At 49.4% G+C, this 16,866-nt stretch overlaps 2 protein-coding genes and 5 non-coding genes across 9 annotated transcripts; 6 read left to right on the forward strand and 1 right to left on the reverse strand.

Moving 5' to 3' along the window:
* Positions 1-98: 98 nt before the first annotated feature.
* Positions 99-5,389, reverse strand: bckdha (branched chain keto acid dehydrogenase E1 subunit alpha). 2 transcript variants are annotated; one of them, XM_053872355.1, is made up of 9 exons: positions 5,372-5,389; positions 2,726-2,959; positions 1,963-2,139; positions 1,749-1,835; positions 1,584-1,692; positions 1,290-1,451; positions 1,029-1,235; positions 829-970; positions 99-757 (listed from the first exon to the last, which is right to left on the reverse strand). In XM_053872355.1, the coding sequence occupies exons 2-9, from the start codon at positions 2,837-2,839 to the stop codon at positions 412-414; spliced, it is 1,344 nt and encodes a 447-aa protein (XP_053728330.1). In that variant the 5' UTR covers positions 2,840-2,959; positions 5,372-5,389; the 3' UTR covers positions 99-411. The 2 variants fall into 2 exon arrangements, with proteins under 2 accessions (XP_053728330.1, XP_053728329.1); XM_053872354.1 differs by lacking the exon at positions 5,372-5,389 and having other exon boundaries at positions 2,726-2,990.
* pak1 (p21 protein (Cdc42/Rac)-activated kinase 1) lies at positions 3,586-12,106 on the forward strand. Of its 2 annotated transcripts, XM_053872353.1 has the most exons (15): positions 3,590-3,774; positions 7,121-7,339; positions 7,793-7,887; positions 8,514-8,661; positions 8,731-8,768; positions 8,865-8,978; positions 9,046-9,292; positions 9,804-9,867; positions 9,931-9,979; positions 10,046-10,158; positions 10,227-10,344; positions 10,402-10,501; positions 10,576-10,772; positions 10,847-10,984; positions 11,067-12,106. In XM_053872353.1, exons 2-15 carry the CDS (start codon positions 7,147-7,149, stop codon positions 11,151-11,153), a joined length of 1,701 nt encoding a protein of 566 aa, XP_053728328.1. In that variant the 5' UTR covers positions 3,590-3,774; positions 7,121-7,146; the 3' UTR covers positions 11,154-12,106. The 2 variants fall into 2 exon arrangements, with proteins under 2 accessions (XP_053728327.1, XP_053728328.1); XM_053872352.1 differs by having other exon boundaries at positions 3,586-3,774; positions 8,514-8,768.
* A 562-nt stretch (positions 12,107-12,668) lies between these two features.
* On the forward strand, positions 12,669-12,760 carry trnar-ucu (transfer RNA arginine (anticodon UCU)). The gene is given in 2 exon segments: positions 12,669-12,705; positions 12,725-12,760. It is a non-coding gene; the product is annotated as a tRNA-Arg (tRNA).
* A 944-nt stretch (positions 12,761-13,704) lies between these two features.
* On the forward strand, positions 13,705-13,777 carry trnak-uuu (transfer RNA lysine (anticodon UUU)). The gene has a single exon. It is a non-coding gene; the product is annotated as a tRNA-Lys (tRNA).
* A 686-nt stretch (positions 13,778-14,463) lies between these two features.
* Positions 14,464-14,536, forward strand: trnak-uuu (transfer RNA lysine (anticodon UUU)). The gene has a single exon. It is a non-coding gene; the product is annotated as a tRNA-Lys (tRNA).
* Positions 14,537-14,840: 304 nt separating this feature from the next.
* Positions 14,841-14,936, forward strand: trnar-ucu (transfer RNA arginine (anticodon UCU)). Its single transcript has 2 exons — positions 14,841-14,877; positions 14,901-14,936. It is a non-coding gene; the product is annotated as a tRNA-Arg (tRNA).
* A 450-nt stretch (positions 14,937-15,386) lies between these two features.
* On the forward strand, positions 15,387-15,482 carry trnar-ucu (transfer RNA arginine (anticodon UCU)). Its single transcript has 2 exons — positions 15,387-15,423; positions 15,447-15,482. It is a non-coding gene; the product is annotated as a tRNA-Arg (tRNA).
* Positions 15,483-16,866: the final 1,384 nt, after the last annotated feature.

Here is a 16,866-nt window from a genome sequence, read left to right on the forward strand (position 1 = left end):
TACAGCTGCTCATGTGCTCTATTTCATCCTCATAACACCTCAAGTTGTGCTGTCTCCTGACACAGCACTCAGATGCAGAGAAACTACCAGGCAGCCTCTCAGTTTGACCTTTTATTCCTCACGCAACATGAAGAATGCTAGTGTACAGTAGTGACAAATCCATGTAACACACTCCAAGATACACACACACACACACACACACACACAGACAGACACGCCCCTGAAATCTGGATATGTTTGATGAATTGCAATCAGGGGAGACATTCAGAACCCAGAAAAGCAGCGACATTATTGCTATGGATTTCATGTCGTCATTTGTTGCAGGTTCTAGTGAGCGTAAGGCACCGACACCAACAGCTCCAGCTAACTTCTCACAAGTCCAAAAAAAAGAAGTCAGGGTTCCTCACTGCACTACTGTTTGTCGTACAGGTCGAGGGGGTACTGATCCTTGTACTGCTGCACGTGTCTCCACAGGCCCTCCCTTTGCTTGTTCAGGTGAGGTGTCATCTCCTGGTACACATCGGTGAACAGCAGTTCCGGGTTGGGCTTCAGACGCTTCTCCGCGCGCTCAAAGGCCTCCATCACCGTCTTGCGTGACTGCTTCCTCCAGCTCCTCTCGTCGTCCTCGCTCCACCAGCCGCGTGCCGTCATGTAGTGCCTGAGGCGGGAGATGGGGTGGTCCTGCTTGTCCCAGTAGTTCACCTCGTCCACCGAGCGGTAGGCAGAGCTGTCATCGCTGGTGCTGTGGTGCCCGATTCTGGGGTGAAGACCAGCATGGTGTTCAGCAGAGGAAAAGGAAAGTCCCGGTAGCAGCGAGCTCGTGCTCACCTGTAGGTCATGGCCTCGATGAGGAAGGGCCGGTTTTCGGTGACAGCTCTGCGCCGCGCTTCCTTGGTGGCGTTGTAGACGGCGAAGACGTCGTTACCGTCCACACGGATGGACAGCATTCCATACCCGGGACCACGAGCCGCTGCCGGGAAACAGGCGCATCAACACTCTGGGATTTAAGGAAGAGAACGAGAGCTCACCGATGCCGTCGCCTCTGTACTGCTCATCGGTTGGCGTGGAGATGGCGTAGCCGTTATTACGGCAGAAGAAGATGAGCGGGCACTCGAGCGTGGCGGAGAAGTTGAAGCCGGCGTGGGCGTCACCCTCGCTGGCCGCTCCCTCGCCAAAGTAGCAGATGACAGCCCGGTTGGTGTTCTCCCTCTTGTAGGCGTAGGCCGCGCCCACCGCTGCAACACAGAGACGGTCAGAGGTTCGAGCACGACCTGCACAGTTGGACTCACCTTGAGGGATCTGCGTGGCCAGGGGAGATGAGATGGTGACGAAGTTCAGGTCTTTGGAGCCGTAGTGAACGGGCATCTGTCGACCTTTACCGAGGTCGTCGGCGTTTGCATAGCACTGAGCCATGAAGGAGTCCAGCGGGAAGCCGCGGTACATTAGCACACCTGTGGGGGAGACGTGGACGGGTGAGTTCCAGACCACACAGCCTGGAGAGGGTGAAACCCCTGGTCCCCCCCCAATCTCTCGACATGTCCCCTAAAACAAGTCCAGGTAAAGAAAAGCTCTGCAGTCTTCACCTGCTTCTCTGTACTGTCCAAACACCAAGTCACTGGACTCCAGTGCCGCGGCGCTGCCGATGTGCGTCCCCTCCTCCCCGTAGTTGGTCATGTAGAAGGAGATACGACCCTGTGGAGAAAATAAGCTCAGCTTTTCCTCAGTAGGCGGCAGGTGAGCGAGCGTACCTGTCTCTGGGACTCGTACAGGATCCGATCCATGGTGTTGAGCATCGTCATCTTCTGGTAGAAGTTCAGGACCGTCTCCTTGGAGAGCTGCAGCACAGATGTGAGCGGATCGCTCTTGCATTACTAAAGAACATCCAGTTCTTTGGAGTAAAATCCTCCAAGAATCCAACATTTGACTCAGAAACCCCTGCTGAATTGAAAAGGTCTGTGGTACCTGAGGGTCTTGAGACGGGTTGATGATGTTTCCCTGACGGTCCATCACTCTGTAGATGGGGATTCCAGAGATGACATTGGGCTGGATGAACTCCAGCTCCTCCACAAACTCAGCTGAGGCTCCAGGAAACTGGGGCTTCTCCAGCGAGGAGTCGAACGGCTGCTGCGGTCGGGCGGCCTGGAGAGTCATGGTGGTTAATAAACTCGTCATCGCCAAGTTTAAATCAGGCGAATGACTTCGCGCGTATTCTCTTCATTCTCTCGCTAGATCACACACTATCGTAGTTGACCTGGACACCTGGTGATGCGTTCAATGACTGGTAGTCAACCAAAACATTCATCTGCCAAGACCTTTTTTAAGCATTTCTAAGATGGAAAAGAGGCTAAGCGTTTTTCTAAATGGGAGAAATAAATGTAAAAAAAGGTCCTTTTATTATTCTACCTCATACGTCACACGCCCCTGGACGCAGCCAATCAGAGCTCGGCTACTTTGGCCGCCGAGCTAAATGTTAATAGAGATGAACATACAAGGCTTAACAGCTGAGCAGCGGAAACAAACGAACGCGACATATCGAACACTGAACGTTAAAGTAGGCAAGATCACACGCAGGTCTTTAGTGTGCAAGGTTGTTGGTGACAGCGGGTAACCAAATATCGCGAGACCATTAGCATCGACTGACATTTCTATTGAATTGGTTACGGATGTTTTCGCACTGAACCTGCGGTTGTGATGCGGTGAATCACAAATAAGAGACGGAGCTTACACTCATCCTGAAGTGGCGGAGCTGAAGCGGCCTCGGACAGTTGAGTGTGGCCGCCTGGCGAGCGGCGTGGACACAGACTCCGTACATCTTCCTCACCAAGCTCACGGTCGCCATCGCTCCGGACTCCTACAAACGGCTTCCGAACACACTCGACGTGACAGAATGGAACTTCAGGCGGACGCTTTGCGGAAGCAGCAAACCTGCAGTCGCAGCAGCAACGGCTCTTCCAAGTTCCTGGAACACACAGGCGTCAATGAGTTGCGACAGGCCTCCTTCAAAATAAAGGGCGCAGCGACGTTTCACAATAAAACATACGGAATGAAGAAAAGACACAAAAAAAGATCTTTCAGTTTTAAGTAGTCGAAGGTTTGTCTTTCCCAGATCATACCGACAACAGACACAATGACATGACAGACAATATTTCAATGAAGATTTAATAAAGAGAGTCGCCACATTGAAACAATTTCTCTGGAACTGGAGTCAGTTTTAAATCAATGTCTTTTAGATCACTTCTACAACTTTTTCCTCACGAAGTAGTGCACAAAACAGTTTATTTTCCAAACGTTGAATTGCGACTCAACCCGCCTTGAAAAAGCTGCTCCTTTTCTTTTTGGTGGTCTTCAGTTTAGAAACTACATTTTCAACTTCATTTTCATCTGAGGAGCCCCCACATTAATCCCGTTGGTTCGTAAACGCGACATTCACCTGGAGATACACGTGAAGAGTTCTGTTGTCTCGCTGTTCATGAACGCACCGTGTCTCACTCGTCTGCCCAGCATTGAAACGAGCGTCCGCTGTAGCCAATCCACTGCGAGCGTGACGGGAATCTAGCCAATCGTGTGGTTAGAGGGGCGCGGAGGGGGCGGGGATTGTTGTGCGGCAGACTCCGCAGCGCTTTGCTAACAATAGCTGAGTTAAAGTGTCGGTGCTCCCGGCTGTGGACGTCAGAGCGGCCGCTGGAGGACGCCGAGAAGACGCCGGCAAATCTGCTCAATGAAACGGAAACTCGCCCGACTCACCACCCAGAAGACGCTTTGACGCTCGCCGCGGTGAGTACGTCCTCTGGCTCCGTCTGAGAAGCCGACTTGCTGCGCGTCACTGCGCCGCGGTCCCGGCTCTCCGTGCGCTCCCTCGGACCCTCCAGCCCTCGCTCGCCGGACCTTACACGCCGAACGCAGCTAATCTGCTGCCGAAGCGCTGAGCAGCCGGGGAAGCGAGTCGTGGCCTCGGGTGTGGGGAGTTGACACGCGGGCTGAGATATGAGTCGATCCTGATTAATGATTCATTAGCAGATTCCCGTCAGATACTCGCCGCAACCCTCCTTTTTCTGGAGGAACTTCACTGGAATTATGACTTTACACTGACAACAAATACACCGGGAAATACGTTTTTTTTTAAAGTGTGAAATCCGATAACTTCAACAGAACGATCCCACGATTCACTCGGTTCAGACTCTGGGATCATTTTTCCATCCGATCAGTGTCTCGTTTCACCGCATTCACTTGTATTGTTGCACCATGTGAGTGATGCGAGGACCCCGAAGACATGGTTTAGGGTCGCGGTTACCATGGAGATCTGGGCGTGACCTACGGGTGGGGGGGGAGATGGGGGGTTGCAGGGAGGGGGGGGGCTTCATTGTCCCTGGTGAAGCCCCCCATTCGTCACCGGGACACCGCGAACACACACACGTTTGGCGTCGCTCACCTGCCGCTGAAGTTATTTTTAAACTTGGTCTTTGGTCAACAGTGATTTGTTGAGTCTCTTGTCACTGAGTTCACATTCTAGGAAAGTAGTTCTGAAACAAAGAGAAGTCCACTTCTAATTTTACATCCGACATTAAACTAGTTAATGAGAAATGTATGAAAGATGCTTTTTTTTTTAGCAGCTGTGATGGTTAAAAAGTAGTTATTCCAACTTAATGTATTTAAGATTTAAAGGTCATAAATTGCTTTGCATGAAAAAGAAAAAAAGTGATTAAAATCAGAGTTAAATCCAGTCAAACCTGACATACAGCAGTGCCAATTGTGTACAGTAATAAAATAACCCATGAGCCAGTGATCGGCATCTCAATTGAGGGTCATAATTCAGAGTTCAGATCTGTGTTGTGGTGCTGCCTGGAAGTGAACTGGCCCCGGGAACAGATGAAGAGCAGACCTCTTCACTGTTAAACAAAACATGCGAGATGTTTGAGCCAGTTGTGTCCAGAGTCGGTAAATATTTGCTGTGGTCCGTTCTTGTGAAAGGATGAGTCGGCAGTTTCAGCTAGATCGTAACAAGGTTAAGACCTCCAGCATCAGTTCTGCTGTGGAGTCTTTGATTTACTGTGAATCCTCTGAAAAAGTGGAGTCTGCTGCTGCGGACCCTCAGACAAAAGTGGGATTATCTAAATGGATGTTGGTGGGCACCGAGGGACATCAACAACAGGAAGTGTGAAATGTGAAGGATAAGTCCTCCTAATGTTGGTCGGCGACGGTGAAGCCAGGAGGGAGGGATTAGTCTGAAGTTGAAGAAAGTAGTGTCTGCTACAACATGAAAACAGCTTCACTCTGTTTGATGCAAAGTAAGTCGGTCAAGCTCTATTTTTGGTTCCAAGCCTTCCTGGCGCTGCTTTCAGCGCCGTCCAGGGCTTGCTGGGACAATTCGTACCTGTGACTCTGTGTTTCCTGGTAAGTCGCGCCCTCATTGCTTCCTCGCCTGGAACTTTGTGTGAAGTCGGAACTGAGAGTCGTGGACGGCATCGGCTCTCCGGACCTGACACGTGCAGTCAGGCGTGCATGCAGCCTCTCGTCACTACCTTCATCCCTGTCTTCAGTCTTCATGAGCTCGACATCTCCTCCCTCCAGCCTGACGTCTCCTAATGATCAAGCCCTGGTCCATCTGCCACCTGGTGTCTCCCGACTATCTTTGCCATCTAGACACTCCTGATGTCTCTTGGGAACCTTCCAATAAAGACGTCTCGCCGGTGAGACTTGGCGTCCCTGCACTAGTGACCTGGTCGTTGCGGTCTGTCACAGCGAGTTATGGAAGATGTGCAGGGCTTTGGCTTAGGAAGCGTCTCCTCACCTGCTGCTCCCCTTCACACTCTGCCTGAAGGCGTCACAACTCTGCTCCTGACTCTGAAGCCTCCTTCTACACTTGTGTGTGCTGCTTAGGTGTCTCTCTTCAGATGTGAGGCACCAGGTGAGCAGGTTCAGATGGTGATTGTGTGGGGTGATGGAGCGTCATGTGCGGAGGCGAAGTGGGTCACCAGAATTCCCAGCCATTCAGGCATGCACCATTGCCCCGGCAACACACAGAGCCGTGGCTGATAGAGGAGCTGTCCACCTCCTACTGCCCCCCCTCCTCCCCGCCATCGCACACAGTGGTGTCTCCCCCGTAGCTACTTTCTCACACCTGTCGCACGCTTTGTTGTCTTTCCTGTCGGGTCACATGTTCACTGAACAGAAGGTCTCACAGTCGGGGGTCCTAATGCGACATTAGCACATTATGTTGCTATCGATTATGTGAGTGTGTGTGAGTGTGTGTAAACTTCAAGCTTCCCTGTTAAGCTCCTCAGCCTGTTTGAAGTGATCTTCTTCCTCCAGTGACACCGTACTGTCAGTCTAAGCGCGCTCAGACGACACTGACTTGAAAGATGTCTCGCGTGTGGTTGAGTGGAAACAGGTGAGGTCAGTGGTCAGGTTACTCTCCTGGTCTCCTGGACGACCCGGTGGAGACAGCACTTAGCTAGTGTTGCTAGCCGTTAGCTCTCCTTTTCGCCGCGTCATGTTAGTGTGGTTTATTCGACCCTATGGTTTCTCGAAATGCATCTTGCCAGTTCCAGAGTGAAGTGCACTGGACTTGACCTCAGTGACTTCTGAGTCAGCGGAAGACTTGCTAATGAGAAGCTGTGCGTACTGATCCTGGACCTGCTGAGACAACAGTAGCCGTGAACATGCACACACTCACACTCACACGCACACACACACTGTTTGGTCAGCAGTGTTTGCTGATGGATCTCCTGTGTGAACAAACTCTTTGTGCTCCTTTCAAGTCTGCTTTCATGTTGTTTGATTTTCTCCGCTCACAGTGGAGCGCCGCAGGAAGACGGATCTCTCACTCTGTGTCTTCTTTATCTTCCTGCCGCAGTCCTTTTAAATGTCATCTCAGTGTTAAGCGGATTCTTGGTGCCGTCACTTTAAGAGCTACGAAGTAAAACTCTGTCTCACTTGAGGCAGAGCTTCTGCTGCTTGGTCATGTGACTGAAGCAGATTTCTGAGTCTGACCGCCTGCTTCTGGCCTGTCTGGCCTGTGGACCACAGACCAGCTGGACCACTGTTATCAGCATATGAAAGCCTTCAGTTGTGATTGATGAGCTGACTGGCGCCCCCTGTCTGTCGCGTGTGTGTGTCGCAGGCGCTGCGGCTGCTGTTTCGCTGAAGATGTCTGATAATGGGGAGGTCGAGGACAAACCTCCAGCTCCACCCATGAGGAACACCAGCACCCTGATCAGCTCCTGCAACAAAGACCCCGCCCCCCTCAACCACAGCTCCAAGCCCCTCCCTCCAAACCCAGAGGACAAGAAGAAGAAGGACCGCTCCATCCGGTTCATCTTGACGGGCGGAGGGGACAAGAGTGAGTGGCTTATAGTCGCCGAGTGTGTGGTTCATCAGTCGACTAGTTGTGACGTCGTCTTCCTCATAGCACAGTCCACAGTACTACAGCGTAGGACCAATTCACAGAAAACATACCTTCCACACCATATTGAGCAAGTAAAATTCAAATAAGAATAAATAAAGTGTGCATACATTTTATTGGTATGTATTGATGTTCTATTTCCAACACTGCAGTCAGACAATGTTGCCACGTTCATAAGCCTGTACACATCATTTATCATATACAGTACTCAATGGTCACAAGTGTGTGAGTGAAACAGTGGGATCTTCATGTTCACTCATGTACCAGAGGTGGATCACCTGTAGAGCGGCCCATGATGGACAGGAAGTGACGCAGAAGATGTGAAACTCCTTTGGACGTGTGGTCTTCATGTTGGCTTCAGCTGAAGTTGTCATTGTTGTGTTTCTCCAGCGTACAAGCGGAAGGAGCGTCCGGAGATTTCTCTGCCATCAGACTTTGAGCACACCATCCATGTCGGCTTTGACGCGGTCACTGGCGAGTTCACTGTAAGTGTGTGTGTGTGTGAGGACATATATACTGCCTCGTGGGGACATTATGTCTTTGTGAGGACCTCCTGCCAGTCCTCACAGGTCCAAACATCAGTGTGTGTGTGTTCTTGTACTTCTATCTTTGTGAGAACCTGTATGTGTTTTTAATCGACAGAGTGAGGACATTTTTGCAAAGTGAAGACATTTTGGCCGGTCGTCACTTTGTCAAGTTGAATCTACAAAATAGCTCGGTTATTATAATTGGATTTTAGTCTGGTTCAGAGTGAAGGTTAAGTTCAGCCATTTGTTTCAGATGGTTAGGTTTAGGGGGAGAAGCTGGGGAAAGCTTTATATCAATGTATGTCGATGACGGTCCTCACTAAGATAGGAAGGCACAAGTGTGTGTGTGTGTGACGATGTGGAAACAGGATGTAAAATATTGCTGATGTTCAGCAGACACTCAACGTTTGCTATGTTATGATGAGTGAATGCTGGAAGTGTGACGTTGTGGTCCGATGACCTGTGACTACGACTGGTGACAGACATGGAAGTCCATGCATAGTTATGGACCACCTGAGGGGGCAGGGGCGGGGCTCATGCTGGTGTGGCTGGTGTCTTCTGTGGCTCACTCTTCCTGCCTGCAGGGGATGCCGGAGCAGTGGGCTCGGCTGCTTCAGACCTCCAACATCACCAAACTAGAGCAGAAGAAGAATCCTCAGGCTGTTCTCGACGTTCTCAAGTTCTACGACTCCAAGGAGACGGCAAACAGCCAGAAGTACATGAGCTTCACAGGTACACACACACACACACACTCACACGCTCTCACCCGCCTCCTTGCTCATGAATCTTTCATCTCTCCAGATAAAAGTGCCGAGGCCTTCAGCTCCTCCACCACCGCGGTAAGACGAGAGCGTGAGAGATGGGTGTGGTGCGTGAGATGTTGAATGATGATGTCACAGAGGCTCCGCCCCTCTCCCCCACGTGTCCTCGTACAGAGCTCCAAGACCGTGTCAGAGACGCCTGCCATCGCCACCGTGTCTGAGGATGAAGAGGAAGATGAGGCCGAGCCGCCGCCGGTCATCGCCCCCCGACCAGAACACACCAAATCAGTAAGATCACACACACACACACACACACACTCACACTGAGGCGCGCTCTGATTGTCCTGTTCTCCAGATTTACACTCGCTCAGTGATCGAGCCTCTCGGCCCCCCTCCCACCAAAGACGCTGCCACGTCTCCCATCGTCATGCCCACCCCTGCCGCCGCTGCCGCCGCCGCCCCGGTGACGCCGGCCACATCTGTAGATGCCGCCCCCAGCAGCCCCCCCAGTGCCAGCCCTGCGCCAGGACCCTCGATGCCCCGCCCCCACGACAAAGGGCGGAAGAAGAAGATGTCGGATGAAGAGATCCTGGAGAAGCTGCGTGAGTGTTACTGATCCAGATCTTTGGAAATGAAAACATTCTCAGCGCTGTTCACCTGGAGGCGGAGTCTGTGTCAGGACAATCCAAATCTCCTTTTATATTGAAATGGCCCTTCAAAGCCTCTGTTCTTGCCTCATGCCCCAGATGTCCTCAGGTCGCCCTCTGCTGGTAAGAAGGGAAGCCTTTGATTGACAGCCCCTGTGTGCCCTGTCCCCGCCTCGTCCTTTTTTTTTTTCCCCAAGGAAGATCAGCTGTTTCTTCCTGTGACTGCAACATGGCAGCACTTGAGTTTCTCATGTCTTCATGAGTCACGCCGTGGCCCGTGTGGGGATTGATAATCTCTGATCTGATCTTGCGTCAGCCTCTCTCTCTCTCTTCCTGTCCACCTCTCCCCTTGTATCTACCTCCTCCCTGCTCTGTCCTTCTTCTGGTCTCTGTCCCTGGTCAGCATGCTCCATGTCTCCACAATCTTGCTGGACAGGGGGATAATCCCCTCCTCTCTCCTCCTCAGGGACCATAGTTAGCGTGGGAGACCCCAAGAAGAAGTACACGCGCTTTGAGAAGATCGGGCAGGGGTGAGTCCACTGATGTCACTTCCTGTTGGCCCGGGTTCTAACAGGTCCGTCTGCTGTCTCCAGGGCGTCGGGGACGGTCTACACCGCCATCGATGTGGCCACTGGACAAGAGGTGAGTGGCTGCTGAGATGATTGGTGGGTGTGGGGTCACCTGACTCACCGATCTGTCGCCCTGAAGGTGGCCATCAAACAGATGAACCTGCAGCAGCAGCCCAAGAAGGAGCTGATCATCAACGAGATCCTGGTGATGAGGGAAAACAAGAACCCCAACATTGTCAACTACCTGGACAGGTGAGGACACCAGCGGTGCGGTCTCCTCACCCTCTGCTCACACTCTGACTGGACTGTCGTCGCCGTAGTTACCTGGTGGGAGACGAGCTGTGGGTGGTGATGGAGTACCTGGCCGGGGGTTCCCTGACCGACGTGGTCACCGAGACGTGCATGGACGAGGCCCAGATCGCTGCCGTGTGCAGAGAAGTGAGTCTACTTCACAGTGGTGGTCCCAATCATCTTCGTCATCCTCTTCTTCCTCAGTGTCTGCAGGCTCTGGAGTTCCTCCACTCCAACCAAGTCATTCATCGAGACATCAAGAGCGACAACATCTTGCTGGGCATGGACGGCTCCGTCAAGCTCAGTGAGTGCCTCTTCTCCTCCTCCTTTTCAGGTTCTGGTCACATGACTGACTGTCCCTCTGGTCCGTCGATGCAGCGGACTTTGGCTTCTGCGCTCAGATCACGCCGGAGCAGAGCAAGCGCAGCACGATGGTGGGGACGCCTTACTGGATGGCCCCTGAGGTCGTGACCCGCAAAGCTTACGGGCCCAAAGTGGACATCTGGTCTCTGGGCATCATGGCCATAGAGATGGTGGAGGGCGAGCCGCCGTACCTGAACGAGAACCCACTCAGGGTGAGTCGCCCCCTGGTGGCGACGTCATTACATAGCGCTGTAGTGCCTGTCCTCACCTATGTGTTGCTCCTCAGGCTCTCTATCTCATCGCCACCAACGGAACTCCAGAGCTTCAGAATCCAGAGAAACTCTCTGTCACTTTCAGAGATTTTCTCAACCAGTGTCTGGAGATGGACGTGGAGAAGAGGGGATCTGCCCGAGACCTGCTGCAGGTACCTCAGTGCGCACACACACAGACGCTGTAACCAGAGTGTGTGTCTTCACTGACCTCCTCCTCCCCTTCCTCCTCCTCAGCATCAGTTCCTGAAGATGGCCAAGCCTCTCTCCAGTCTCACACCTCTCATCATCGCTGCCAAGGAGGCGGCCAAAAACAACCGCTAGGTGGCGCTGCACTCCTTCTCCCATCTGTCTCTCTCTCCCCTCCTTCCCTACACTCTTCACTTTCTGCCGTTGGCCTCCAAGTTTCCTGTGTATTTGGAGGACGACGGTTCTGGTCGACCCTGGGCCTGACCTGATCTGTCACATCACTCCAGACGGAGAGATGCCACTGCTGTCGTCACCTGCTGCGACCCAGGAGCCCAAAGACTCATGGGAGTTTTTAACTGATGTTTACTGCGTGTGTGTGTGTGTGAGTGCATGCGTGTGAGTTCGGGTCTCATCTGTGCGCTCTTGGTTATGAGTAATAATGAAGGAAACTGGGTCACATCCAGAACCTGAAGAATTGTGACGCTTATTGGGATTGAAGCGGACGCCCTCCCGGTCACAAGAATCGCTCTCTTAGAGTTGCTGGTACGATTCTGTTTTCGCACCGACAGGTCAATGTAACTCCTGAGTTTTGGTACTGACCCGATCCACCTGAGCCCACGGCCGGGGATCTTAATGCCAGGTTTAGGTTGCTGCTTCCCTCTCGGTTCACTTGCACTAGTTTTAGAGTCGATGGAGCAGGCTCACCTCAGCGCCGCGGGGTTGAACCTTCAACCCTCACCTGGAACTGGAAGAGTTGCAGGTTCAAGTTCCAGTCAAGTCTCCAGTTTCCTGACCAGTCTGAGATTCTGGTTCTGAACCGCCGCAGGTCCGACAGCGAGCGAGTGAAAGTGTATGTGTTTTATCCGTTTTGTTCATGACCGTTCTGAGACACGACGAAGCTGCGACACAGATGCTTCGGAATGAGATGCACAACGACTGGTTTTGTTATTTTTATACGTGATGTCAGAATAACGAACGGTTGTGTTCTGAACTGCTGGTTTCAATATTTTTTTTAAGAGGAACATGTGGGTGTTTGACACCCCAACTGCTAGTGTCTTTGAGCAAGCTGGAAAATAAACATCAACTCAAACTGCTGTGAAACTTGTTGTTCATCAGCACCAGCCCAGTGGCGCTGTTCATTCATGCTGGTCCTCCATCAACGTTGAATTATTCCGTCATTAAAACACTCATTTGCGGCTCTAGTTTCCGCAAATAATAGCTTTGTTACCATGGCGACAAGAGTCCACCTTCGTCAGAGGAGCAGCGAGTCGCCATGGCAACACTTTGGGTTGTTACATAAGAGACCAACGTGTGTTTAGATGTTGCGAACCAAAATGAACACAAAGACAATAACCTCTTCAGAGAATGTTGCGCCTGTTTGTCACGCGAGAGCGCGGACACACTATATATTTATATGTATATTCCTTTACTTCCGGCTGGTCGGCGTCAATTCACCTCGCAGCGCTTGGTTGTTCACGTGACTCAATGGAGCGCTATGATTTGCTAAACGACGAAACACGTGACTCAAAGTTGCCGGAAAATTCACGATTATTTATTTCGTGAGACTCTAAATCAAGTAAGAATGAATCATCTTTCGACGAACGTTTAAACGTGACTCTGACCGCGTTTTCTCACACTAAGGCGTATGACGGCTCTGTGGCGCAATGGATAGCGCGTTGGACTTCTAGTAGTGTGTGGAAGCAGACATTCAAAGGTTGTGGGTTCGAGTCCCACCAGAGTCGCTTTTGTGTTGCACTATATATATATATATATATATATGAAGATAAGATTCACAAAAAACGTATACTATATCTTTTATATATAGTCAATATTCTTATTCTTAGATATATTTCCAAACATTATTAAAATAAATCAATTCAAAAGAACACAACAAAAAGAGAAGGCAATAGAAGAGAACTCGATGTTTACCTGCATGCTAAAGTAGCATCCTTCCAAGCCTCAGTTTTTTTTAAACTATAATCTCCTGAAAGTGAATATAAACTCGAATAAACTGGAGCTTCCTCGAAAGCTGCGACATAATAATGAAACGATAAAACCCTCTGAGCATGAGTCAGCAGAATGATGCCGAGGCTCCTTGGAATTCACCACGAGCCTTATTGTCCATTATGTGTGAGGGAGACGAGACAGAAGTGATGACTCCGCACGAAGCACAAATAACAAGTGCCGCTCGCCGGAGAATGAAAAGATGAACGAACGCTTTTCTTTCTCAGCAGTTCCACGTTTCGACACTGGAGGGCGCTTCACAATCCCCGTCATTGCACCTAAACATCTCGCCTATAACTTTCATGATCGTGAAGGTTACTATTTCATTTACATGTTTTTAGCGGTGATGTTTATTTTTTACTTACAATTCTGCATCTATGGCCTTCTAGTGATATGTTTTAAACTCTTGTTTATGTTTTTTTTTTTTTACTCAAAGCTCACGAAGAATCACTGCCTGCGCGTTGATGAAGTAAACAATACAGCCGCTAGATGGCAGCAGACTACAAGGTTTAACGCAATAAGCGAGTTTTATTGGCGTTGATCTTTTTCTCTGCGCGAGTAATGTTCGTAGTTTTAAAAACATGACGTAATGTCTTAAGCGCCTAAATTCAGTGAACCTGTCCGTACACAGCAGGAATGCGGTGGAGGTTATTGAACCACGAGGTCCAACCTCTCTGTCAGAGCCCGGATAGCTCAGTCGGTAGAGCATCAGACTTTTAATCTGAGGGTCCAGGGTTCAAGTCCCTGTTCGGGCGATGCTTTTTCTCTGCCTCCCAAGGCCCCCAACCTTCACCCTGACCCACCACAAGCCCCAGCGCTCCACCAACCTCCACATGAAAATCCTCTCTGGACTCCTCGGTACTACTAGCATTCTTGCTGGATAACAACTCCACCTTGCGTATTCTTGCCTCTGATACCATCCACCACATCTCTGATCATAGGTTTCTTTTGGGTTTAAAGTTTGAATGAGAAAACAGGTGTTCAGTCTATTTATCGCTACATGTGATACATGAATAATGCGCAGGATTTCTTTTTTCTTGCTGCAGGGTATGTTCTTAAAACGCTTGGGGCTTCATTTGTTGAGTATTTAAGTTTCAGATAGTAGTAGTTTAGGAAGAAAGTTTAGCAAGATTTTTTGTGGTTGTAGTTTGCCACACAAAATTTTCGGGGCAGGTTGTCATTTATTTTATTATTTTTTATGTATCTTAGAAACAATGTTTAAAATAATTTAAAAAAGAAAGAATGAAATAATTATACTATAATGATATAGTAATAACAATAATAAAGTTTTGGGAGCAGTCATGGATTTATGAATTCTTGTTGTGGTCTCACTTTCATTATAGATTATGTATATGAAAATGATATTTCACGTACAGACTAGATGAGATGTAGTCAACATGGCATGTAGCTGTTTTAGAATTGATGTGACATCACTTCCAGAGCCCGGATAGCTCAGTCGGTAGAGCATCAGACTTTTAATCTGAGGGTCCAGGGTTCAAGTCCCTGTTTGGGCGATGGTATTTTTCTAGTTCTCTGGATGTATTGGGCCTTCAACTCCCAACCCTGACCCCACCCTGGTTCCATTGTTCCGCTGTAGCATCAGTATGAACAAGTTAAAATATGTCACAAACATTTTTTTAAACTGACGACTTTGCTTTGGATAGACTGATTTTTTTTTCTCCATTTTTGGCCCCAGCATTTATGTTGATTGTTGAATTTGCTGCTGCACCTTCAACTTGTTATAGAGGGTGTTATATATTTTTCCTTTCTTATCTTGTCACCAAAGAGACCAACAGTTCTAGAATACAGGGGTCCTATGGCTCTGTGGCGCAATGGATAGCGCGTTGGACTTCTAGTTGTGACATTGTGGAAGCAGCAATTCAAAGGTTGTGCGTTCGAGTCCCACCAGAGTCGCTTTTGTCCCTCATCTTCAACCAGGCAGTAAGTTGCGGCGGAAAGAAGGTTTTTGAGTATAAACTTTCTGCAAAATTTATATTCTTCTGTTTGTGGCTTCATTTGCTGTGTGTTTTTTTATGTAGTCGTAGTTTAGGAAGAAAAAGAAACGTTTCAATGACACACTAGATTTCAAATTTGAAATAAATAAATGATATAGCAATGGATAAATAAATAAACCCCATGTCACAAGCATTCGCCTGGAGCATGTTTCTAACTGACAGCATTGCTTTTGATGCAGTGATTTTTTTTGTTGTCTTTTTTCCTTTTTGGCGCCAGCATCTATGTTGATGGTTGAATGTGCAGCTTCAATTTTAAAAATTATTATTTATTTTTGTATTTTTGTAAACGCAAAAACACATTTATGTATTTTAATATCTTCATAAACACTAAAATATCAGCAAAGCCAAAGGCTCTGTGGCGCAATGGATAGCGCGTTGGACTTCTAGTTGTGATGTTGTGTAAGCAGCAATTCAAAGGTTGTGGGTTCGAGTCCCACCAGAGTCGCTTTCGTGCTATGTTCGGCAGAATAACCATCTTTAAATCAAGAGTGAATACGGTTTGGAGGCAGTCCCACTCTCTCTGGCCACAGAAACAGACTTGGCGAGCAGGTTTCGGCCCCCGAGCAATCAGTTTGACCCCTCATTATACCTCAGACCTAATTCCGCCAAGAAACCCGGTTTGTCCAAACCCCAGTTTGCCTTCTCATCTCCGACTCTTTATAGAGGCGGGAACAGCAGACGACTCGCGTTATGTGAAAGTCTTGGCGCCGCCGCGTCCCGCTGCGCTACAGAGACGGAATACTTCATATGAGAGCGGCGGCCGGGCTCGCGGGGACCGGCCTTCTGCAGCAAGGTTAAAGAGGATAGAAGAAAAAGGCTGCAGGTGCTGAGAGAGTCACGCGGGCTTCTCTCCTGCTCCGACTGTGTTCCCTGCTTTCCACTGCAGGATTTTGTCTGAGCAGCACTTTGCTGCCACCTAGTGGTCGATGCGTAGAACACGTGCTGCTGAGGAGGAAGTTTCCGACTCATTCTTACGGGTCCTGATGAAGAGATTCCACGGTACCTGAGGACCCACATGAGAGAAGGGCCAAGAAATATACAGGAAGAAAGGACATTTGTTTAAGATCAGTGGGTCAGATCACAGGAAAAAAAGATTCTAGAAGAGACCTGAGTGCTAACAATACTAATTAGCATCATAGCTCTTCTCTTCAGAGGGCGACAACAGTGACACACCGAGGTCACACCAAAGGCCGTCCATGCCTGATGGTGAATGAGGCGAGTCTGGGACAGAGCGTGACTTGGTTTATGACTTTGTCACAGCCAAACTGCACAGAAGCGCACATTCAGAGCTGGACACGCACCGGGCACCTCTTCCCTTCTGGAGAGACGTCACTCACTCGGCAACCCCTCCCACATGCAGCGGCCACACACATAGAGGAACAGCCACCTGCAGCAGACACTCTACATTCACTCCTACAAAAGACTATTTTAAGGCTTGGAACGCATTGTTTCTTTTTCCATTAAATGTAATGGGGAAAAATCGATTCAGATTTCGAACAAATCACTTCTTGAAAGGCCGTCTGGAACGGATTGTGGTCGAGAACCGAGGTACCACAGTATTTATAAACCTCTGTTAACCATTACACAGCGGTCGCTGTCATCCAACCATCGACCATCGAGGTAGCTAATGCTAGCTTCTGTCAATATCGGCTACATTTTGTGTTGTCTTCTTTTGAGACTAGGGCTTACAAATTGTGAAACTACATGCTAGTTCCTGTGGTTTGAGTGTTCTAGTTCACATTGGCTTTTATATTGTGGAAATCACGACAATTCAGTGAAACCTATTTCAGATAAGAACCTAAGAAGCTATTCAGCACTGCACGTGCCGA

Source organism: Synchiropus splendidus, chromosome 8, assembly GCF_027744825.2.
Source record: "Synchiropus splendidus isolate RoL2022-P1 chromosome 8, RoL_Sspl_1.0, whole genome shotgun sequence".
Lineage (NCBI taxonomy): Eukaryota > Metazoa > Chordata > Actinopteri > Syngnathiformes > Callionymidae > Synchiropus > Synchiropus splendidus.